Below are 23,611 nucleotides of genomic sequence, written 5' to 3' on the forward strand. Positions count from 1 at the left end.
GATACCATTTTAAACCATCAACACAGCTTGCATAAAACAAGTCCTCCAATAACCTTGTTAAAAGAAAAAATTTTTTTTGTAGTTTTCAGAATATGGCAATGCAAAAACAAAATGTATTTAGTATGAAACAGATTTTTGTGTGCAAAAGTAGTAAAATATAAAAACCTATATAAATGTGCTATCACTGTTTAAAAAAAAAAAAAAAATGCACAACAAGTGTCATGTACAATAAAGGTACAGCTCTGAAAATATGGTGAAAAAAAAACCCATACTAAAATGATTTTTAAGTGTTTTAGCATGCAAAAGTAGAGCAAAAAAAATTATGTAACTTGTTCATTTTGGCTCTAGAATATTTGTAATAAAAAGTGAACAAAAAATGTTATGTACCCCAAAAATCTTACTAATAGAAGCTCGTTCTGCAAAAATTAAAACCTCATACAGCTCTGTCAGCATAAAATCAAAAGTTCTAGTTTTCAGAATGTTTATGCAAAGCATAAATAGATTTTTGAAAAGTGTATTAGTAGCAAAACACAGTAAAACAAAACTTTGGTGTCACTGTAATTGTAATGACCTGAAGGACTAAGTTGTCTTATCACATTATATGGTGAAAACTGCTTCTGTAGCAACCGGCACTAAGTGTATGTACTGATGGAGCACAGCGATCGGTGCATTGCTTAGTGGCCGCTGCCAAGCGCCGCTCTCTCTCGCAATCAAGTGACTGTACTATGGTACTTGGCAATGGCCGTTCTCGATTCTGATGTGCTCCACCTAGGTATCACTTGCAATCTGTCACTGCTGTGGAAACATTTGTGGCTAAATCCATATAATAGTGGAAAACATAGAATTTTTCTTTTTCATCACCCAATGTTATAAAATTATTTTAAAGCACCTAATGAGTTCAAAAGGTTCAATACAATCCTAAATCAATTCCCTGGAGCATGTAGTTTCCAAAATGAGGTAACTTCTAGGGATTTTTTTTTGCCATTTTGGTACCACCAGGATGTCTACAATATATTTTGGCCAAATTTTGTGCCTGAGCAGCTTCTGACCACGTAAAGGGGTATTGCTGGGTTTTGGAAAAATTTACATTACAAATTGTGGGATCTATGCCACATATGATATTAATAAAGTCTCAAACAACATTTCTCAAATATATTGTTGTTAATAAAGTCTTCAGAGTAATCAATCTGGAAATAACAGGGCAAGTTTTCCTTAGAGACCTTTAACTGTAATTTTTGGTAGCTGATCACCTGGAAAATGGGAAAATGTATACTGGTGTAAGGTGGGATAGTGTCATTTTTCTGCTTCTGCGAGAACATAGTAGGCCGTTCTGTTTTCATGACATAATTGGTGATTAATTGGAAAGTGTTCCTGTTCTTTCACCCGAGACCTGTGGAAAAGAATTGTCTGCCCTCATCTATCACTAGTAAAGGTAACTTGTCATGCCCCCAAATGCTATTAACCTGCAGATATAGGGTTAACACTGTTGCAATGCTTTTTATTTGTCTTACTGAATCCTGGCTATTGGGAGAAAATGACATTTATTTCTGCTGGGAGCCTCCGGCTTTGTCATTGCATCTAAGCAGCTCCTGGGAGGAATAGTTACATTTTCTCCCTGTTGCTGTGTTTTCGATAAGGCAATCAGACACCTTCAGATCAACTCTGCAAATTAAGTGTTTGGGGATATAACAGGATCCTTTTGAAATTGCTTTTGGCAAACATACTGTAAGTCTTTATGTCCAAGAACTGTCCCAATTCTCATGCTCTGTAATATGCCATCCAGTCTTTCTTAGGGGGCAATTTCTTTATAGAAGCATTTTGCCATCACTGTAGGAGCTGAAATTCCTTTCCCTCGTTGCCAACATGAACTGTCCAATATGTTGCCTATACTGCCCTAAAAGCCCACCTGTCTGTCATACCTGCATGCCCTACGACAGAAGATTAGCATTCAAGATGTGCTTCCTCGTCCGATTAATCTGTTGTAGAATCTGCTGCTGGATACAGATTACACTTGACAGCAGGCAGTGGCGAGCATGTTTAAATCAAGAGGCCACCTAGTTAGCGGTCGTCACTTTACAGTAAATTTTTTTTTTTTTTTTTTTTTTGTGGGAATTAAGACTACAACTTTTAAAGAAAGTGATATACAGATTGTTTATTTGGCTCTTTGGCAAATTAGACCAATTTATCTGAACAACTCAGACCGTTTAAGATTCTCTGAACTGGAAATATTTTAGTTTTATTCCTGTGGAATGTTTTTAAGATTTCATGTTTATGGAAAATGTCCTCTTGGATGAGCTGCTGGAAATGTCATTTACTGGGTTTCTTTGCTTTCAATGATGCTAGAATGAGCCTTCCTAAACTAAGCGAGATCTCAAGGAAGCTATTGCTGAATTTCTGGAGACGAGTGGAATAAAGTGCAAAAGCTCTGCTGTTCTACAATGTTGTTCTTTAAAGTTAAAAACAAACAAAAAAACGTTGACCCAATATTAAATGTAGATCTTTATTGGGTTGCTAAATTAGCAGTTGACTCGAAATTATGTAAGGTTATGACCTTTAAAACAGGATGTTTATTTACTCCAAATGCATTTGGATAGAATGGGATCTTGCACAATATAATGGCAGATGTGGCTTCGCAGCAAGACATGTACTTTCTTTTTATACGGGTGCTAAGAAGATACACCGTGTAATTATAGAACCATCGTTCATTAGGCCTCACAGCTGTAAGGAATATGTGCCCAGATCTTAAAAGATCAACATTTAAAAGTGCACAGAAGCCTGCAAAGTAAAGATTGGGGAATTCTGTTACATAAAAAGTTTGGTTAGTGTAGGGAGAAATCTCTGAGGCTGTGTGCACACGTGCAGCGGTTTTGGCCCTGCGGAAATGCAGCAGTTCTACAGACATGGTACAGTACCATGTTATCCAATGGCATTTCAATACTGCTGTGCTCACGCTGCGTTTTTTTCCACGCGGTTTTGCTGCGGTTTATAAACCGCAGCATGTCAAGTCACTTTACCTGCGGATTTAATTGCGGATCCGCGCGGAAAAAGCCGCAGGTGAATCTGCAGCGTGTGCACATAGCCTTATAAATATATCCACACACCCCCTTATTGCCTTATTGAGGGTCACTGCAGCGCACTTTATAGCTCTGCATTGGGCATTAGTCTTGTCTCTCACTGAGCACTTTAATAGCTAAAGGGGGTCACTGACCTTTTTTGTGGCAAAAGAAGTCAAATTACACTGAGAGCTCACTTCTACAAATAATAGGTTCATATTGTCCAATAGCTTTGTATGAAGTGGAATAATAATTATATGAAGGTAAAATAGAGCTTTTAAGGGCAAGAGTGTAATAAGCATTTAAAGTCTAAATCAGGGGTACACAATATGTGCGCGGGGGGGGGGGCAAGATGGCCCACAATATCATTTGGTGCAGCCTCAAAGCATATGGGAGAAAAATGCTTGACTGACAGATTAACTATATATGTGATACGGATTTGAAACACAGCGCTGGTTAATTTACCCTGTGTAGTAAAAAAAAAAAAAAAAAAAATATTAACCCACACAAAGGGCATGAGATATCTATAAATCCCAGGGTTTTGAGGCAGAAAATCCAAAATGGATGCAGAAAGTTTTTTAAAAACTATGGCCAACTTATAAAAACAAAAGAACCAACGCTATCTATTCTTTCCACAACAATCTGAGGCTGATCGTCCTGCTGCGCTCATTCTTTGTTTACAAGCCAGTATATGACTGATGCTGCTAATCGGTGGTTGCAGCACTCGTGAGTTGGCCACATGTAAACCGAGAAAATTCCACAGGAGGGTCAGCGGCGCAGCGCTGGATTGTTAGGGTAAACAATAGGTGAATGGTGCTTCTTTTTGTGACCGCTGTTTTTAAATAAATTTCTGATTAAGTTGGGTAACCCCATAGAGCGAAGTTATATTTGATCTAGGCACAAGTGAAATGGGGAAAGATCGTGTTGGTCAATTTCTTCCATCTAAGGAAGATCACAGCACTTTCAGCATTTAGAAAGGAGCAACAGTCAACTAACCACTTTATCTACCCCAAGGCATGGAAAAACCTTCACGTGACCATTTTGTGGCTCAATAACGACATCTCCAAAGGAAGGCAAAATCTGCCACTTAAAATAAGCAGGGAAAGCCTCTCGTTAAACACAATATAAAAAACGCACAGAATTAAACCCAGCAAGTCCCTGTACCTGATTTACTTGTGATCCTGGGAGCCTGTACCTCTGTCTTCATCACATTGATAGCTCTAATGCATTTCCCAAGTATTGTATTCTATGGCTGTTACCAGAACTTTAATGGTATAATATCATGCCTAAAGTAATTACCGTGCTGTTATGCGGAGACAGAAGTCCTATTCCTTTGGCATATAAGAGCAATGGAGGCCATTCTCATACATTATAAAGATAGATTGAGGTCTAATTTTTATGATCTCAACCATGTCATCCATCTTGTATAAACGCTGTCCAGTAATGGCGAATCCAACCACGTCAGATGAACATATATTCTGTCATCCAAGAGAATTGGATCATTTCTGCAGAACACAGTTTGAACAATTTCACGACTGAGGAGAAGATGGAGAGAAAAAATCTCTTCTGTCCATAACAATCAGACTACACTCAGATGTCATCTGTGAGGCAGTGACTGATGTCACAGCTAGTGGTCGCTGTGCTCTCCCTGGGATGCGCATGGAGTAGTGTTGAGGCCATGGGGGTGCATTGCAGTCACAGGCGTAGCTGTGATTGCAATGGTGAGGCAGTGACCGATGTCACATGTAGGGGTCGCTGTATGTTCTCCCCAGAATGTTCATGGAGGCTTAGCTGTGATTGCAATGCAGACTAAAAATAAGTGTAGTCTTGGACATGCTAGTGTCCAAGGCAGATGTCGGGAAAACCTGCTCTGGGATGTTGTGTTGTGAAACAGACTGCAGGATGGTAGACGTCCAGTTCGTTTCATTCCATTCCAGATCTGTGTTTTCCATGTGACTGAAGGCCTCAGGTTTCTTTGTTAAAAGCCCTGCAGGAAAGGGTTTGGGTGTGTCAGGACCAGTTTCAGTTTGGTGTAGGTGAGAGTACCGAGCAGAGGCTCTGATGAGCTTTGTCTTTGTGAAGAGGCACAGGACAGAGCGGAGCCAATAGGCCTGGCACCCACAGCGTACACAGTGGGGCTGCCGTCCATGGTGACTGGTCTCGGAGGTAGACTGTCCTGTGCCCGAAGAAGGACTAGCGTGTTTAACGGCTGCAAACAGGTGGATATGGTACCTGGATATAATCCGGAGGATATCAAGGACTGGTCAAAGGGAAGACCAGCGTGTTTAGTGAGTGTAAACGGAAAGTATATGTAGCGTGTTGAAATAGACTATAATACTGTGCACTGAGATTATATGCACTTGTGTGAGTTTTGGACATTTAATGCTGTGAAGAAACACATTAAAGGAGTTTTGTGTTTGAAATTTGTGGGTCACTGCCTCATCACTGCACAGCATGCTACTGTGGCACTACACATCTGAACGCGGTCCAATATTTTCCACAGACTCATTGTCTTTTATGGCAGTGTGTGCTCCGTGTATTGGATCAAACTTGGGCATGCTGGTTTTTTTTTTTTTTTCCCCACCACCTCGGCGCCATAGACGTTGGTCCGAGTGCGATTCATTGTTTTGTTGGATTTCACTCTGCCCGAAAAAGCACTCATCTGCACCTTCCCTTATTTTTAGACTTCTACGTCTCTTTATTCTAAACCAGGATTTTTGTTGCTCCATATCTGATTTATCCAGACAACTCCGCCAAACCTTTTTGCGCAACTCTTTGGACTTTCTGCAATGTACGTACTAGTCGGTGAACATATAGACCACATTTTTAGCTTTTACCTATTGAAATGTGTCCCCATCTGCATACGTGCTCGGAAAATCTCATCACTTTTATACGGGGGATGTGTCAGATAAATGCCAGAAGGGCACATTTAGCTGGTACATGATGCAATCTGTTTACTTACAATAGCATAAAATGGCTGAATGTGTAAACCCCAAACACTGTGTGAATTTAGCCCTACAGCAGTTACCGGTTTCTTGCGGCTGTTTCAACATCAGAAAGGAATTACTGTATAATGTAAAACCGCTTCTGATGGAGCCGACAAACCCGAGGCCTGCTTCTGACGTCGGCTTGTTCAATGATGGCGCTGCACCTAAAATCAATCCTTTGCTTAATTATAATTGTGTAACCTGTAATTACATTGTGTGGACTGTAATCAGATTGTACCCACCCAAGTAGGAGTTCCTGCTCATTTCTTCAGATGTGTATGCTAAACATTACAGTAGCCTTGTGCTCGCCGGGCAGGATCCAGCACTTGGCTGCAGGTTAATAAGCAGATACATAACCAAGTTGTTGAGAGGCCAGATCCTCTGCTCAAAAATACATGAATTTGTAAAAACTGTGACCCCCCCCCCCCCCCCCAGCTGAACCTCTACTAAATGTAACCTGTTCTTATGAACCTTTCCGTGCTACGGAGGAAGATTAATTTGACATTGGGAGAACTTTTGCCTTAAAGAATTATACTTACAGTATTTTAAAAGCTCTTAAATACTGTCTAAAGACTAATAATGTGTGTATTTACAGTGGGTATGGAAAGTATTCAGACCCTTTAAATTATTAATTCCTTGTTTCATTGCAGCCATTTGTTAAATTCAAAAAAGTTTTTTTTTTTTTTTGCTCGTTAATGTACACTCGGCACCCCATCTTGACTGGGAAAAAAAAATGTAGAAAATTTTTGGAAATTTATTAAACAAAAACTGAGATATCACATGGTCATAAGTATTCAGACCCTTTGCTCAGTATTGAGTAAAAGCACCCTTTTGAGCTAGTACAGCCATGAGTCTTCTTGGGAATGATGATCCCCAAATTCAGATGTGAAAAACTTGTTGCATCATTGCCAAGAAGACTCATGGCTGTACTAGCTCAAAAGGGCGCTTCTACTCAATGTACAGTATTAAATCTCTGGGCTCTTACAGCTTCTGTCCTGTATGCGTTTGATGTCTGCTTTGTCTTCAGCCAGAATTTTTTTTTTTTTTTCCTGTAAGGCTGAAAAATGTTAGAGAACCTGTCATCAGGATCAAGCGTGTGAAGCTAAAGGTTTGGGCATAGAGGCGTTGTGCTACCTGTTTAATAGGTACCTTCTGTACCTATTTCGAAATCCGCTGTCTGGTTGTTCATTTAATCATTAGAAGTTTGGGTGCGATCAGCTCTTTGTAAATCGGGGCGGTCTGTGGGTAGGGTCTTTGTCTCTGCCATGACCCCTCTTCTACCTCTGTTTGTATCTTCATACTGTTTAAAACGGCTCCCGTCCTAACTGCAGGTAGAGCTCATGCGTATTAATTTTGCGATCGACTTCAAAATAATGGCGCCGGTGCGCAGGGTATGTAAAAAGAAAATGACCTATTGTTTAAATCAAGTTTTTGTGTTTGATATATATAATTGTCTGTAAAGCGCTGTGGAATTAATGGTGCTATATAAATGAGTAAAATAAGTACATAAACATAATATTTAATTTTATTTAACATATAACAATATAAATGCGCTAAGCAACTTCCGGGTTGTAACAACTTCCATCCAGTTGTAACTGGTGATGTCACAGCACACCTCTTGCCATGTTAACCCTCAACACACCACTCCTCAACACACACTCTTCTCACCTTTTACCATCTCCACTCACGTCCACTCACTCTTTCACTCCACATGCGACCCTTTCTCTCACTCCATCTCTCATACTCACGCCGTCATCGCCGCTGCTCCACGATCCCCGACATCTTCCGCCGGCGCCATCCTGGATCCAGACGTTGTCCACGCCGGCGACATGTTCTTGCGGCAAAGCCATCTTGAGTATCGTGAAATCCCGCGATACTCAAGATGGCGTCGGCGCAAGAACATGTCGCCGGAGTGGACGACGTCGGGATCCAAAATGGTGTCGGCGAAATCTCGCGAGATTTTGCCGACGCCATCCTGGATCCAGTCATGCCAAAACTTCACAGCAAAGATGTACAATAGCAGAGACTAATCACTTGCAGGCACAGGCGGGTAGCATGTTAGTTTTATTTCCCACAACTTACAGCATGTTAAATTGCTTATAGCTCATGCAAAAGTCTGTGCACCCTTCAGTTCACAAAACAAAATAATTACTGTAAAATCCTCATACAAATTAATGATAATATCGAGTGTGTTTTGTATTTCAATTATCAACAGAACATTTTGTACATTGACAAAGTAATACATTGTCTGATGGAATTTTTACGGTAGGCATTCACCTTGGATGGCTGTCATCTGTCAGCTATTCCTTCCGATCCCCCATACAGATGAATGCTCGGGGGACGGCTTTTCTCCAAACTAAAGGATTGTGGGTGCTGAAATTCAAATACATGACCCTTCTTTCCTCCTCACTGTGACCTCTCACGTGTATGGCCACCTCCAGTAAATGCAAGTATGGGACCCTTATCTGATTCTTATATTCCTACATGTACACAATGCGACTGTACATTTTATTGTAGCTAAAAGGACCCAACGCACATCATAAAGCTGCCAGCTATCGCCCTGGACTCCCTCATAGAGACACGCATTCGGCCATGCACTCCTGTGACTCTTTGGGCAGAAGTTTGAGTGCAGAGAACTAAAGGAACCACCATTGGAATTCCAAAGTGCCGACCCTGCTCTACCCAGACCAATCGGGGCAGCGTTGGGAGACCTCCATACACATTAGACAGTCATCTGATCAACAGAATTGGCCAACTTGGGACTTAACATATAAAAGAAACATGCTAAAAGGATATGTAGGAAGTTTTTTAGTGTTTTTTTTTTTTTTACATAAGACATGTTACACACTGGCAAAGTAAGTCACAAATCACTAAAGTCAGCAAGATCTGGATAAAAAATAAGGCACTATGGACAAGCCAACTGGAAATATAAATTTTAATACATCATCATCTCCTAATCTAATAGAAAAGTAATAGAAAAAAGGCAAAGTATCGCGGGATTTCATGATACTCAAGATGGCGTCGCCGCAAGAACATGTCGCCAGCGTGGACAACGTCTGGATCCAGGATGGCGCTGGCGGAAGAAGATGACGGGGATCGTGGAGCAGCGGCCATGACGGCGTGAGTATGAGAGACGGAGTGAGAGAAAGGGTCATATGTGGAGTGAAAGAGAGGGGGACGTGAGTGGAGATGGTGAAAGGTGAGAGGAGTGTGTGTTGAGGAGGTGTGTGTGTGTTGAGGGTTAACATGGCAAGAGGTGTGTCACTATCCTCCCGATGCGATAGCATCGGGCCTTAATCTAGTATAACAATATTCATTAAAAATAAAAATGTTAAGATTTTATAACTTTCACATTGGCTACCAAGGCTTTAAAGGGACTGTCAGTAGAGAATGAATGTTCAAACCAAGAAAAGGCGCTCGGTGCTTCACAGCGGGGCCAATCACCTTCCCACCTGCTTGTTTCCCCTCTATCTTCACCCCTCTTCTTTCATTGACAGCTCTGGCTTCATAGAACCAGTTAAGGGAGGAGATTGATGGGAAACAAACAGGTGGGAGATACAGTGCTGTGCAAGTTAATTGGGACAAAGCATTTTTTTAAGTAAAATTGTAAGCTGGTTACCAGTCAGTGATTCAAACCAGTTTTAACTGCTTTGAACAGGCACTCACATCTGTTCAAAGCAGATAAAATTTTGCCCCAATTAATTTGCACAGCACTATAAAAAATATATATATACCGCCATGAAGCGTTGCCTGGGCTTGGTTTGAACAGTCATTCTGTGCTGAGTGCCTTTAAGTTCATGTTATTTCTGGAAATTCACTTGTACGTTAGCAACAGTTAATAGACTGAAACCCTGTCTTCTGTACTGGGACAGTGAGGTAAGCAATCACTGATAATTAGTGAGTTATGTATTGTAATCATGGAGTGGCCCAGAATACAGGACGATTTTCCCTCCTCACTAGAGTTTCACTTTCCATAGATCACTGTTCAGTGTGTGTCTGGGGGAGGAGCAGCTGGGTGGTCCTGCTCTCTGCACTGAGGCTGCTAGAGGGGGAGGATTTGTTACTGTGTGAGGAGGGCTTGTTCATGTGGTCGGGGAGGGCCTGTTGCTATGGAGAGTGGGGTTGTTGCTATAGAGGGCATGTTTGGAGTAGAGTAGGAGGAAACGACCAGTTCTCATTTCAATGCCAGAACCCCCCCCCCCCCCCCCCCCCCCCCCGGACGTTTTTCTAACAAGCAAGAGATGATATCTAGCAAACGCTGCAAACTGGCCACAGAAGGTAAATTACTTATTGTCAGCATTTTGCAGCCCAGATATGTACTGAGATTATGTGAAAAGCCTGGACAACCCCTTTAATGCAAATGCCAGGTTTTTCAGGGCAGGTTTCACCATGTTAAATTGTGTATTTTCAGATTCCCCTCTTGAAGCATATTCTGCACCTTTTTTGTGTTGTTCCCTTCTTCACTGTTTTGGGAACCTCTCCTGGAAAATGCTGACCTGGGACAATGCAGGCAATATCCAATTCAGAAGTACACATAGTAGTGTACAGTGACAATTTTTTTTGTACCATACTTAAGCTTTTTGCATGGCACTGTATACTTTGAGGATCTGATCTGAGAAATCTACATCCCCCATGTCCTTATTATAATCCAGGACACAATTTAGCCTTGGGCTTGTGTTGTGGTACCTCGGACAGTGGAGCTGTTGTCATGGCATATGGTGGTCAAGATAAGGACAACCCTCTCGTCCCTACACTTGACCACCAGCATGTTGTCGCTGCTTTGGGCTCTGCTGTCTCCCTTTATCAGCAGTTGCCCAATTTGTGGCTTTTTTTCTTTGGTTCCGCATGCAACTGTACTTCGGGCAGAGAGGGTCTTGAAGAGTGGGATGCTGGTGTAAAAGTTATCTACGTAGAGGTGATAACCTTTATCCAGCACTGGGTGTAGCAGTTCCTACACAATTTTCTCACTCGACCCCAGGACAGATGGGCATTCGGGTTGTCCTTCCCTTCGTAGACCCTAATTCTGTGGGTGTACCCTGAGGTACTCGCATAGCTTGTACGGTTTAATTCCGTACCTGGCCCTCTTACTGGGCAGGTATTGTTAGATGTTAGATTTTTAGCCTCCCATAGTGGTGTCCTTTATGGGGGTTGTATGAATTGGCAAATTTTCTGCTGGCGTCGTCAACTACTGGACGAACGTTATATAGATGATCAAAGTTGGGATCGTCTCGGGGGAGGACACTGCACATTATCGCTATAATGCAAAAATCTTTGTATCGCTTAAAATCGTGTCTGTTTCATTGACATACGGATTACCGGTGTGCTGTAGCGAATATCGCAGCAATTGCCGATGCAGGTAGGGTGGAGTGTAGACCCCTCGGGCAACAATGTACAGGTATGGCCTGTTGTCAAAGACAGCAGCCAGCTTACCTGGCACTGTATATGGTGATTTGTGGGAATTACGGGAGTGCGATATATATTATATGGGAGATAGAAGCTGAATTTCTAGCAGCAGACACTTTTTAGTCTGTAATGTTTCACAAATGTACATGAGGAGCCCAAGTAGCCACACTGCAGATTTGGTCTAAGGATATTCCACCCACTTCGGCCAAAGAAGCGGCCATGGAGCAAGTAGAGTGAGCTTTCATTGCACCCTGAAGCTGTTGATAATGTAAGTCGTATGCGGAGACAATGGACCCTTTTATCCGACGGGTTACTGTAGATTTACTGGTCTTAGATCCTTCCTTTAGAAACAACGTGTCCTCAGTGTGGACATCTCATCTCTTGTCCTGTCAAGGGACATAGAGCCTGCCCTCTTAACATCCAAAAAATGCAATCTTTGTTCTTCTGGCTTTTTAGGATCCGGAGAGCAAGTTGGAAGATGAATATCTTGATTATTTCTTTCGGATGCTACTTTGGGTAGAAAATAAGAAATCTAAAAAGGGTCTCCCATGACGAGAATATTAAGTTTGCCTCAGAGAGAATAAGGGGGGGGGGGGGGGGGCATCAGGGAATCCAGCACTAGAGCTAAATCCTAAGTTGTTATAGGGTCCGCCTATTGAATTAGGTAATTCATTAATTTACTCTAATTATTTTCTTTTGTCCTAGACGGGAGGACGTTAATATTAACCCTTTGTGTGTGCTGCCTTTTGGGACGATAAGCAATTTAGGGTTTTGGAGCTTCTATCAAAATTAAATGACTAAGTATCCCTAAAGAGAAATTTAACCCAGAGTCATAGCACTATGCAATACGTGACCATATTGGAGTATGAGAAAGATTGACGGTGCTGCAGGCAGCGAGGTGGTGTACAACACCAAATACTCCAGCAGTAGAGATGATTGCACAGCTCTCGCCTTATGTCAGATCACTGTTCATTCCAATATAACATCACATCTCCAAGGAGAGCAGTGCAGCACTCTGCCGTTAGCATCCTCCGATGCTTTATCAAGGCTTCCAACCTCGATCATCTAATACCAGTAGACTATTAAAGAAAGGTATATTACAGGTATAAGAAGGCAAAATTGTTTTTCAAAACGTGTACTTTATTACATTTCAAGTGAAAAAGTTGTTGGGTTTTTTTTAATACTTTTTTTTTTTTTGTGAACATGAAATGAAAATGCACATGTGATACTTTGGCAGCTCCTGCATCGAGCCTATGTAGAATTGTCTCCACAGTAGGCCCATTTGGCTGACAGCCGCATAACGGCTCCTGTTGGTTGGAGCACATTGGTTGAACTGTGACTTTGTGAATTTTTTTTTCTCCCCTTGTCTTGCACAGAACATTAAGAGTCCATGGAAAGACCTTGGTTGCTCGACTGACTGATTTTCTTATAATAGTGGTTTTCTCCTCTAAACCTCACTAGATTAGTCCAGCATTCTGAAAGCGTTGGAGAACAAGATCAATTTTTAGTTTTAAACCCTTACCTACATCCCAGGGACGGAATATTCAGTCATAGCGATCAGCGGCGCCCACGTGGTGAGCGCCACTGATCGCGGCCGGGTGTCACCTGATTATCACAGCTGACACCCGTCACAATGTGTGAGGGGCGGTCACGGACCATCCCCGACACGTTAACCCCTTGCACACCGCGATCAAACACGATCGCGGTGTATCGGGGGTTAAAAGGAAGTATCGGCAGGGAGGGGGCTCCCTCCGTGCTTCCCTGAGCCCCCCCACAGCAGCGCAATGTGCAGTGCTGCTGCGGGGGGCTCTTTCCCTACAGGCCCCCGGATCCAAGATGGCGACGGGGACCTTCGGGGGCCTGCAGGGAGCTGACTTCCTCAGTGCCTGCAAAGCGCAGGCATGAGGAAGTCTGCGTCTATGCCTGTGACAGATTGCTGATCTGTCACAGTGATCTGTGATGTGACAGATCAGCGGTCTGTCACAGGACAGTTATGTTTCCCCTGGAACAATGTAATAGAGTTAAAAAAAAAAAAAGTGTAAAAATAATTTTAAAAAAATCGCTAAATAAAAAAAAAAAATTCCCTAATTCATTTTTTGGAAATAAAAAACAAAAAAACAAAAGTACACATATTTGGTATCACCGCGTCCGTAACGATCCGCCGTATAAAACTGTCCCATTAGTTAACCCCTTTAGCAAACCCCTTAAAAAATAAAAAACGAAGCAAAAAATAATTTATTATCATACCGCCGAACAAAAAGTGAAATAACGCGCGATCAAAAAGAGATAATATATATATATCTCCATGGTACCGCTGAAACGTCATCTTGTCCCGCAAAAAACGAGCCGCCATACCGCCTCATCAGCAAAAAGATAAAACAAGTTATAGCTCGCAGAATAAAGCAATGCAAAAATAATTATTTTTATATAAAATTGTCTTCATTGCATAAAAGCGCCAAAACATAAAAAAAAAACCTAAATGTGGTATCGCTGTAACCGTACTGACCCAAAGAATAAAAGCGCTTTATCAATTTTACCGCACGCGGAACGGTGTAAACGCACCCCCCCAAAAGAAATTCATGAAACGCTGTTTTTTGTTCATTCTGCGTCCCAAAAATCGGAATAAAAAGCGATCAAAAGATGTCACGTGCCCGAAAATGATACCAATAAAAACGTCAACTCGTCCCGCAAAAAATAAGACCTCACATGACTCGGTGGGTCAAAATATGGAAAAATTATAGCTCTCAATATGTGGTGATGTAAAAACTATTTTTACAATAAAAAGCGTCTCTTAGCGTGTGACAGCTGCCAAAAATAAAAACCGCCATAAATAGTAAATCAAACCCCCCCGTTATCACCCCCTTAGTTAGGGACAAATAATAAAATTAAAAAAATGTATTTATTTCCATTTTCCCATTAGGGTTAGGGCTGAGAATAGGGTTAGGGGTGTGTTGGGGTTAGGGTTGGAGTTAGAATTGGGGGGTTTCCACTGTTTGGGCACATCAGGTGCTCTCCAAATGCAACATGGCGTCGGATCTCAATTCCAGCCAATTCTGCGTTGAAAAAGTCAAATGGTGCTCCTTCCCTTCCAAGCTCTGCCATGCGCCCAAACAGTGTTTTACCCCCACATTTGGGGTATCAGCCTACTCAGAACAAATTGCAAAACAACTTTTGGGGTCGAATTTCTCCTGTTACCCTTAGGAAAATAAAAAATAGGGGGCAAAAATATCATTTTTGTGGAAAAGTGATTTTTTTTTTTTTTTTGTTTTCACGCCCAGGCGTTATAAACTTCTGTGAAGCACTTGGGGGTTCAAAGTGCTCACCACACATCTAGATAAGTTCCGTGGGGGGTCTAGTTTCTAAAATGGGGTCACTTGTGGGGAGTTTCTATAGTTTAGGTACATCAGGGGCCTCCAAACGCATGGTAACACCCGCAGACCATTCCATCAAAGTCTGCATTCCAAAACGTCACTACTTCCATTCCGAGCACCGACGTGTACCCATACAGTAGTTTTCTCCCACATATGGGGTATCAGAGTACTCAGGACAAATTGGACAACAACTTTTGGGGTCCAATTTCTCCTGGTACCCTTGGGAAAATAAAAAAATTGGGGACTAAAAAGATCATGTTTGTGGAAAAAATACGATTTTTTTTTTTTATTTTCATGCCCGGGCATTATAAACTTCTGTGAAGCACTTGGGGGTTCAAAGTGCTCACTGCACATCTAGATAAGTTCTTTAGGGGGTCTAGTTTCCAAAATGGGGTCATTTGTGGGGGGGTTTCCACTGTTTTGGTACATCAGGGGTTTTCCAATCGCGACATGGTGTCCGATCTCAATTCCAGCCAAAAAAGTCAAATGGCGCTGCTTCCCTTCTGAGCTCTGCCATGCGCCCAAATAGTCGTTTTCACCCACATATGGGGTATCAGTGTACTCAGGACAAATTGCACAATAACTTTTAGGGTCCTGTTACTCTTTTGAAAATAAAAATTGGGGGTGAAAAGATCATTTTTTTGGAAAAAATGACTCTTTAATTGTACCGCTGTACGTTATAAACTTCTGTGAAGCCCTTGTGGGTTCAAAGTTCTCACCACATATCTAGATAAGTTCCTTGGGGGGTCTAGTTTCCAAAATGGGATCACTTGTGGGGGGTTTCCACTGTTTAGGTACACCAGGGGCTCTCCAAACGTGACATGGCGTCCGATCTGAATTCCAGCCAATTTTTGCATTGAAAAAGTCAAACGGCGCTCCTTCCATTCTGAGCTCTGCCATGAGCCGAAACAGTGGTTCCCCCCCACATATCAGGTATCGGCGTACTCAGGACAAATTGCACAATAACTTTTCCAGTCCAATTTCTCCGGTTACCCTTGGTAAAATAAAAAAAAATTGAACCTGATTTTTTTTTTTTTAAATATTCAAAAAAATTCCTGTGACCCATCTGAAGTGTTAATAAACTTCTTGAATGTGGTTTTGAGCACCTTAAGGGGTGCAGTTTTTAGAATGGTGTCACTTTGGGGTATTTTCTATCATAAAGCGGCTTCAAATGTGATATGGTCCGTAAAAATAAAATGGTGTTGCAAAAATGAGAAATCGCTGGTCAACTTTTAACCCTTAAAACTTCCTAACAAAAAAAAAATTTTGGTTCCAAAATTGTGCTGATGTAAAGTAAACATGTGGGAAATGTTACTTATCAAGTTTTTTGTGTGCCGTATCTCTGTGATTTAAGGGCATAAAAATTCAAAGTTGGAAATTTGGCGAAAATTTTTAAAATTTCGCAATTTTCCATTTTTTTCACAAACGCAAGTTATTTGAATGAAATTTTACCACTAACATGAAGTACAATATGTCATGAGAAAACAATGTCAGAATCACCGGGATCCATGGAAGCGTTTCAGAGTTATTACCTCATAAAGGGACAGTGGTCAGAATTATAAAAATTGGCCTGGTCATGACCGCGCAAACCACCCTTGGTAGTGAAGGGTTTAATGTGGTAATCACTGTACATTTTATTTTTTCTGCTCTTGGTGGCTCTTGATGTTACATTTTCCAAGCTTTATTAAAACTTAGACACAGAAAATATTTTGATTTATGTGATGTTGTATCTGGACCTGGCATGCTTCAAGATGCATGGAGATTTCCTCGTCTGGAAATGACATACGAGTACTTTCCTCCCGACTACATTAATCTTACATTTGTCACACTTGCAATCTTGGGAGGAATAGTCGTATGTCTGACTGCATACAACCGAATAACCTTTACTGCTAAAATAAGATCAGACTTTTAGGATTAGGTGTGCATGGTGCCATCTTCTCTATTGTGTTTGACTACCCTGGCTACTAGCTACAGAACAACCTTCCCTTAACCCGTTCAGGTACCTCTTCCACATTGGCTGAAAAATATCTGTTTCCCAATTTGCAGCAACAGCCAATTATTTTACATGTGTACCGTAAAGCGTTTGCCATAGATTTCTCCATGTGTAAATTTAGTCTTAAAGGGAATCTGTCAGCAAGTTTTTGCTACCTCATCTGAGAGCGGGATAATGTAGGAAAAGGGAGGGAAGCCGAATCCAACGATGTATCACTTGGTTTACTGGGTGCGGCGGTTATGATACAATCAGAGTTTTTAATGTAGCATGTTGCAGAGCTCCAAAAACTAATCCCGCCCACACCACAGCTTTCTGTGTACATTGTCTATTGGCAGTGAGCTGCTGATCACAGGATCGGGTGTGTCAGACCACTTGGCAGGAGGCAGCTAGTGTTAGGAGTCAGATTTCTGCACTGGCTATGCAGAGATCTAGACCCTTACATCCTGCAGTCTCCTGCTATCCGTCCACTGCAGGAGAGATTGCAGAAGAGTTTGCTTTTCAGCAACTCTCTCCGGAGGCTAAGTCCTTCACCCCATACTCTGAGCATGCTCCTGGGACAACCTCCCATTGGAGTTCAGGAGTCAGGTGCTCAGGTCCTGCTCCTGATTCCATTGGTCCAGCTCAGGGTTATGGAGACTTCCGGAAGGTCCCGTACACTATAAAAAGTGTTCCGCCATGCGCTAGTATTTTCATACTGCTGCTGTGTGTATGGTATTGTATGCTTGGACTGGTGGATGACTTATTATGAAACCCCTTCCCTCTGACATTATGATTGTGTGAGTGATTGGGCAGCCGCCAGTAGCAGCGCCAGCGCGCTCCAGCCATTCCTTGTGCAGCAGCTAAGCGTCCGGCATTACGCCAGCGTCTTTGCAGCGCCTTGCTTGCGGCTCTGTGCACGCCGCGCTGCAGTTGCAGCTTATTTCTGCGTCCGCGGTGGCGACGCCAGCACACTTGTTACTATGGTAGGTGTCGGACGTAGTGACGTTTTAACTACTCCGGGTTTTGCCTACCGCATGTGTGTCGCTGAGTCCCTGTGTTACTAACAGGCTCAGCGTTACTTTGCTATTTTTCCGGTAGCAGCTCTGTGCACTTAACAGAGACTGCTTGACTGCACCTGGGTGATATAGAACCCCGTGCACATTACCGCCACAGTGCTCTTTGTCTTCTAGCTGCGGTTTTTCCATCTGCCGCACGGTGGACCCCGGGTGGCGAACACGTTTATTTATATTTTTTTAAGCGTGTTCCGCTGCCGTAACAGCTAGTCTGTGCAGTGATAATGTCCTGGTGATGAAACATTCACTGTATGGAAACGAGCACACAGCCTAATAAGTGAGATATCGCTGAAATCACGGTCTCTGCCTCTGCCTCATGCTGCCACTAGATTACATACAGTTAGGTCTATATATTTGAAGAGAGACAACATTTTTCTAATTTTGGTTCTAGACATTACCACAATGAATTTTAAACAAAACAATTCAGATGCAGTTGAAGTTCAGACTTTCAGCTTTCATTTGAGGGTATCCACATTAAAATTGGATGAAGGGTTTAGGAGTTTCAGCTTCATAACATGTGCCACCCTGTTTTTAAAGGGACCAAAAGTAATTGGACAGATTAAATGTAAATAAAATGTTCATTTCTAGTACTTGGTTGAAAACCCTTTGTTGGCAATGACTGCCTAAAGTCTTGAACTCATGGACATCACCAGACGCTGTTTCCTCCTTTTTGATGCTCTGACAGGCCTTCACTGCAGTGGTTTTCAGTTGCTGTTTGTTTGTGGGCCTTTCTGTCTGAAGTTTAGTCTTTAACAAGTGAAATGCATGCTCAATTGGGTTGAGATCAGGTGACTGACTTGGCCATTCAAGAATATTCCACTTCTTTGCTTTAATAAACTCCTGGGTTGCTTTGGCTTTGTTTTGGGTCATTGTCCATCTGTAGTATGAAACAACGACCAATCAGTTTGGCTGCATTTGGCTGGATCTGAGCACACAGTATGGCTCTGAATACCTCAGAATCATTTAGCTGCTTCTGTCCTGTGTCACATCATCAATAAACACTAGTGACCCAGTGACACTGGCAGCCTTGCATGCCCAAGCCATCACACTGCCTCCGCCGTGTTTTACAGATGATGTGGTATGCTTTGGATCATGAGCTGTACCATGCCTTCGCCAAACTTTTCTCTTTCCATCATTCTGGTAGAGGTTGTTCTTCGTTTAATTTGTCCAAGGAATGTTCTTCCAGAATTGTGCTGGCTTTTTTAGGTGTTTGTTAGCAAAGTCCAGTCTAGCCTTTTTATTCTTGATGCTTATGAGTGGCTTGCACCGTGCAGTGAACCCTCTGTATTTACTTTCATGCAGTCTTCTCTTTATGGTAGATTTGGATATTGATATGCCTACCTCCTGGAGAGTGTTGCTCACTTGGTTGGCTGTTGTGAAGGGGTTTCTCTTCACCATGGAGACTATTCTGCGATCATCCACCACTGTTGTCTTCCGTGGGCGCCCAGGTCTTTTTGCATTGATGAGTTCACCAGTGCTTTCTTTCTCAGGATGTACCAAACTGTAGATTTTGCCGCTCCTAATGTTGTAGCAATTTCTCGGATGGGTTTTTTCTGTTTTTGCAGCTTAAGGATGGCTTGTTTCACCTGCATGGAGAGCTCCTTTGACCGCTTGTTTCCTTCACAGCAAAACCTTCCAAATGCAAGCACCACACCTCAGATCAACTCCAGGCCTTTGATCTGCTTAATTGAGAATGACATAACGAAGGTATTGCCCACACCTGTCCATGAAATAGCCTTGGAGCCAATTGTCCAATTACTTTTGGTCCCTTTAAAAACAGGGTGGCACATGTTAAGGAGCTGAAACTCCTAAACCCTTCATCCAATGTTAATGTGGATACCCTCAAATGAAAGCTGAAAGTCTGTACTAAAACTGCATCTGAATTGTTTTGTTTAAAATTCATTGTGGTAATGTCTAGAACCAAAATTAGAAAAATGTTGTCTCTGTCCAAATATATATGGACCTAACTAACAAAAACCTCCTGTCACAAGACTTTTTTTCGACTTAATTTGAGAGCAGTATAATATAGAAACAGGGACCCTGATTCCAGAGATTTGTCAGTAACTCGCTTGCTTATGCTACATTCCCACAATGGGTATTTTGGTGAGTTTTTCTATGGTAACAGATTTTTGCAGCATTTCTGCACCTATTGGGTAAATGAGGTTACTTGTTGGCTTTTTCATTGCATTTTTTACATGTGTTCGTAGCACATTTTTTCTTTGGGGGGGGGGGGGGGGATGCGGATGTCAAGTCTTTAAATGCTGATTTTTGGTTATTTGCCCTTTTTAATATACCATATTTTTCGGACTATAAGATGTGCCGGACGCTAAGCTGCATGCCAAATTTTGGGGTGGAAAATAACAGACAAAGGTTTTTATAAGATGGGGGGGTCTGTCTTATTGTCCGAATTTAAGGTATCTTACCTGAGGGCCGGCAGTGGTAGAGCGGGGTCACAGGAGGGCATGGTCCCTTCCTCAGGAAGCCGGTGGTGGCGGTGAGGCAGAGCAAATAGCAAGGAGCAGACCCTGGAGTCATTTATCAGACACTGCAGCAGCTTCATGTTATTACTGGCTCAGGATGCCAGCGGCAGAAATGTGGCAGAGCAGAGTGCATCACCGGTTTCTAAGCGGTCATCTTCCTGAGGCTGCGCATGCGCAGATTGAGCTCTCGGTGGCCCTCGGCTTCAGGAAAATGACCTCCGAGATCTCAGTCTGCGCACGTGCGGCCTCCGGTGACCATTTTCCTGAAGCCGTGGGCCGCCGATATGTCAAGCTCACAGCCTCAGGAAAATGGAGCGTGAGAGGTCAGCTGAGATTTCAATCCGCGCACGCGCGGCCTCCATCAGCTCACAGCTTCAGGAAGCTGGCCACAGGGAACCCACAACGATGCACTCCTCACCTGCTGACACTGAGCCTCAGCATCGCTGCACCTCTGCCGCCACCGATACCCTGAGGAAGGGACGCTGCCTCACCACTGGCATAAACCCCCTGTAAGCCTGCGCTCAGACTATAATGACGCACCTGCCATTTTCCTCAAATTTTGGGGGGATAAAGCGCATCTTTTAGTTCGAAAAATACGATACCTCTTAGTAGTTTGCTTTTACAAAACTTTATTGATACTGTCATATGCAAATTACTTACATTTGTTTTTTTTTAAGGCAAATTTTGTAATTTAATCTAATGCAAAGCACACAAGATAAATTGGCATGTTAAGGATTTCAATTTGCACCGCAAGGGTTGGGTTACGCTGCATAAAACTTAAATAAAAACAAAACAAAAAAACACTGCCTATGGGATTTTTATAAATCACATCCAATTTGTTGACACTGTAAGATGGGAACTTCATCTTAGTTTCGTTTTTATAAAATGATTGTTCTATCAGCAGAAGATTAGAGGACTAGTAAACCTGCTGCCACATAGTCCTCCGTTATCATGAACTCTGTATAACTCTGCCCCCACCATTGATTGGCAGCTTTCTGCCTATGCACAGTGTAAACACAAAGCTGCCAATCAGTGGTGGGGGCAGAGTTATACAGAGTTCATGATCTCTGCATTTAGAGAACTGGTAGATCTGCGCAAGAATAAAAAGTTTAAAATCCTAACTGCAGAATCTAGTGAAGTAAGTGATTTAATTCCAAAGACATACTGATAGGGAATTTAGATTGTGAGCCCCATCAGGGACAGTGCCAATAATGTCTGTAAAGTGCTGTGGAATTAGTGGTGCTATTTAAATGAGTAAAATAAATAAATACATCCCCGCTGCTCTCAGGGTAGCAAAAATCTGGTGCCAGATTCTTTTTAACTTTTGCCTGACAGTAAGGCTACTTTCACACATCAGTTTTTTGCCGTCAGGCAGGATCCGGCTTTTTTTTAGAAAAAACGGATCCGGCATAAATTTTGGAGAACTGTAGAAACGGATCCGTTTTTTTGCTGGATCCGTCTCTGTTCCTGGGGGCTGGCCAATTGGATCTGAGCATGCGCAGACTTAAAAAAAACGGATCCGGTGGCTGGATCCGTCTTTTTCTGGATCCGGCGCATTCCGGCGCCCATAGACTTTCATTGTAGCAAAAAGCTGGAAGCGCCGGATGCGGCGCTTCCGGCTTTTTCGCCGGAGACAAAAAACGTTACAGTAGCCGTTTTTTCCAGACGCCGGAATGAGACAAGTTGCCGGATCCGGCAAAAAACGGATGAAACGCAATGCCATCCGGCACGTTCCGGCGCTAATGCAAGTCAATGGGGAAAAACCGGATCCGGCATTGCATTTTGCCGGATCCGGTTTTATAAAAAAAAAGCCGGATCGCGCCTGAAGGCAAAAAACTGATGTGTGAAAGAGGCCTTAGCCAACCCTGGTAATTTAATTTTGCTTCCTTCCTTACCACTACAGTTGAGGGTAGTTAATTTTACTTTTTCACTTTTCAAATTAGTTGCTAGATTTCAAAATACAAACCACACACATTCATTGCTAGATATTTTAGACCAAATGAGGCTGGTGTATTGACTTTGAAAATCCATGTATCCAGGCTTTATAATCCTTTTAAAAGTTTTTTTTTTTTTTTTTTTTTTTTTCTTATTAAAAATGAGCATTGCACGAGTAGATCTACAGACAGAAATCTTGGCACATTTTAATATCAATCATGAAAAGGTTAATACAGCCATGCTGACAGATTTTTAAATCAAGTACACCAGTCTCCTCAGATCTGATAGATCTATTTAATAATATATGCAATTTGTATTGGGAAATTTTATGACAGATCCACTTTAAAGGAGCAAAAAGGCAGAAGCCAGGATATCTATAAAATTATGTAAGCTCACTCAAGTCTCTCTTTCTCCAGCACAGGCCTCTCTCTGGTCCATCAGGAAAGGCAGACTCCCATTGTTTGGGTACCTGACTGCTGAGGCCTTGTTTGGTTGGAATAGGAAATCATCACACTTGCCTCTGATAAGAGCTGCCTAATGTGATAGCTTTGGCTCACAATGTGCAGGTGCTAACTCTTTTAGAACTTGAGTTTTGCACTTGCAATTTGTGTCATTTGAGCAGTAGGATTTTTTTTGTAGCTGTCTGGAAGGTATGGTGCTGTCATTCTCAATTCTTCAACAGTTTCATTTCCAAATTTTATATCCTTCACCTCACAATCCAATTGAGTCACACGCTTTGTGTTTCCTAAAGGGAAGCCATCTCACTGTGAAAATCATTAGCCAGGACCTGGGTGTAGAACTGTGAGCAGCAAATTGTAAAACTAAGGCCGGGGTCAGACTTGCAAGAAACTCGGACGAGTCTTGCATGTCAATACCCGGCACTGCCGCCGGCACTTGGATCGGAGCGTTCAGCTGAATAGAAATACACAGCTGAACGCTCCGTTCTGAGTGCCGGCGGCAGTGTCGGGTATTGACGTTCAAGACTCGTCCGAGTTTCTTTCAAGTCTGACCCCAGCCTAACCTAATAGTAAAAAATATATAAACACTTATATATGTGTGTGAGGTCTCATTCACACGTCAGTTTTTTCCTCTTCGCCACGACAGCACCCGCTGAGAGAGGGGATCCGCCCCAGGAACAGGAAACCTACAGAGAGATAAATGGGGTGGTCCCCCTCGCTCCCTCAGTTTGGTTTCCTGTTCCTAGGAAGGAACCCGCAGAAGAGGATACCTGGTCTGGTAGCCGCCTGCCTGCATAATATGAGCAGCAGGGGCCCCAGGACTGGAGGCAGCGTCGGGCGGAGAGGTGATGGTTCCCCCCCCCCAGAGCTGGTAATGCA

At 42.5% G+C, this 23,611-nt stretch overlaps 1 protein-coding gene across 5 annotated transcripts in view; it reads left to right on the forward strand.

Moving 5' to 3' along the window:
• The window catches only part of PDE8A (phosphodiesterase 8A), a 523,736-nt gene that overhangs the window by 213,830 nt on the left and 286,295 nt on the right, over window positions 1-23,611 (forward strand). The window contains exon 1 of one of the 5 annotated variants that reach the window (XM_073568513.1): window positions 5,048-5,341. The exons of the other annotated variants lie outside the window; for them this stretch is intronic. Coding sequence (XP_073424614.1) covers window positions 5,201-5,341 — 141 coding nt within the window. The 5' untranslated portion in view covers window positions 5,048-5,200. Of the gene's footprint in view, window positions 1-5,047; window positions 5,342-23,611 lie in introns of those variants that run through there. 5 annotated transcript variants of the gene reach the window in all.

The sequence above is a fragment of the Dendrobates tinctorius genome, unplaced genomic scaffold (assembly GCF_039654945.1).
Source record: "Dendrobates tinctorius isolate UK_male_01 unplaced genomic scaffold, ASM3965494v1 ptg000022l, whole genome shotgun sequence".
Taxonomy (NCBI): Eukaryota; Metazoa; Chordata; class Amphibia; order Anura; family Dendrobatidae; genus Dendrobates; species Dendrobates tinctorius.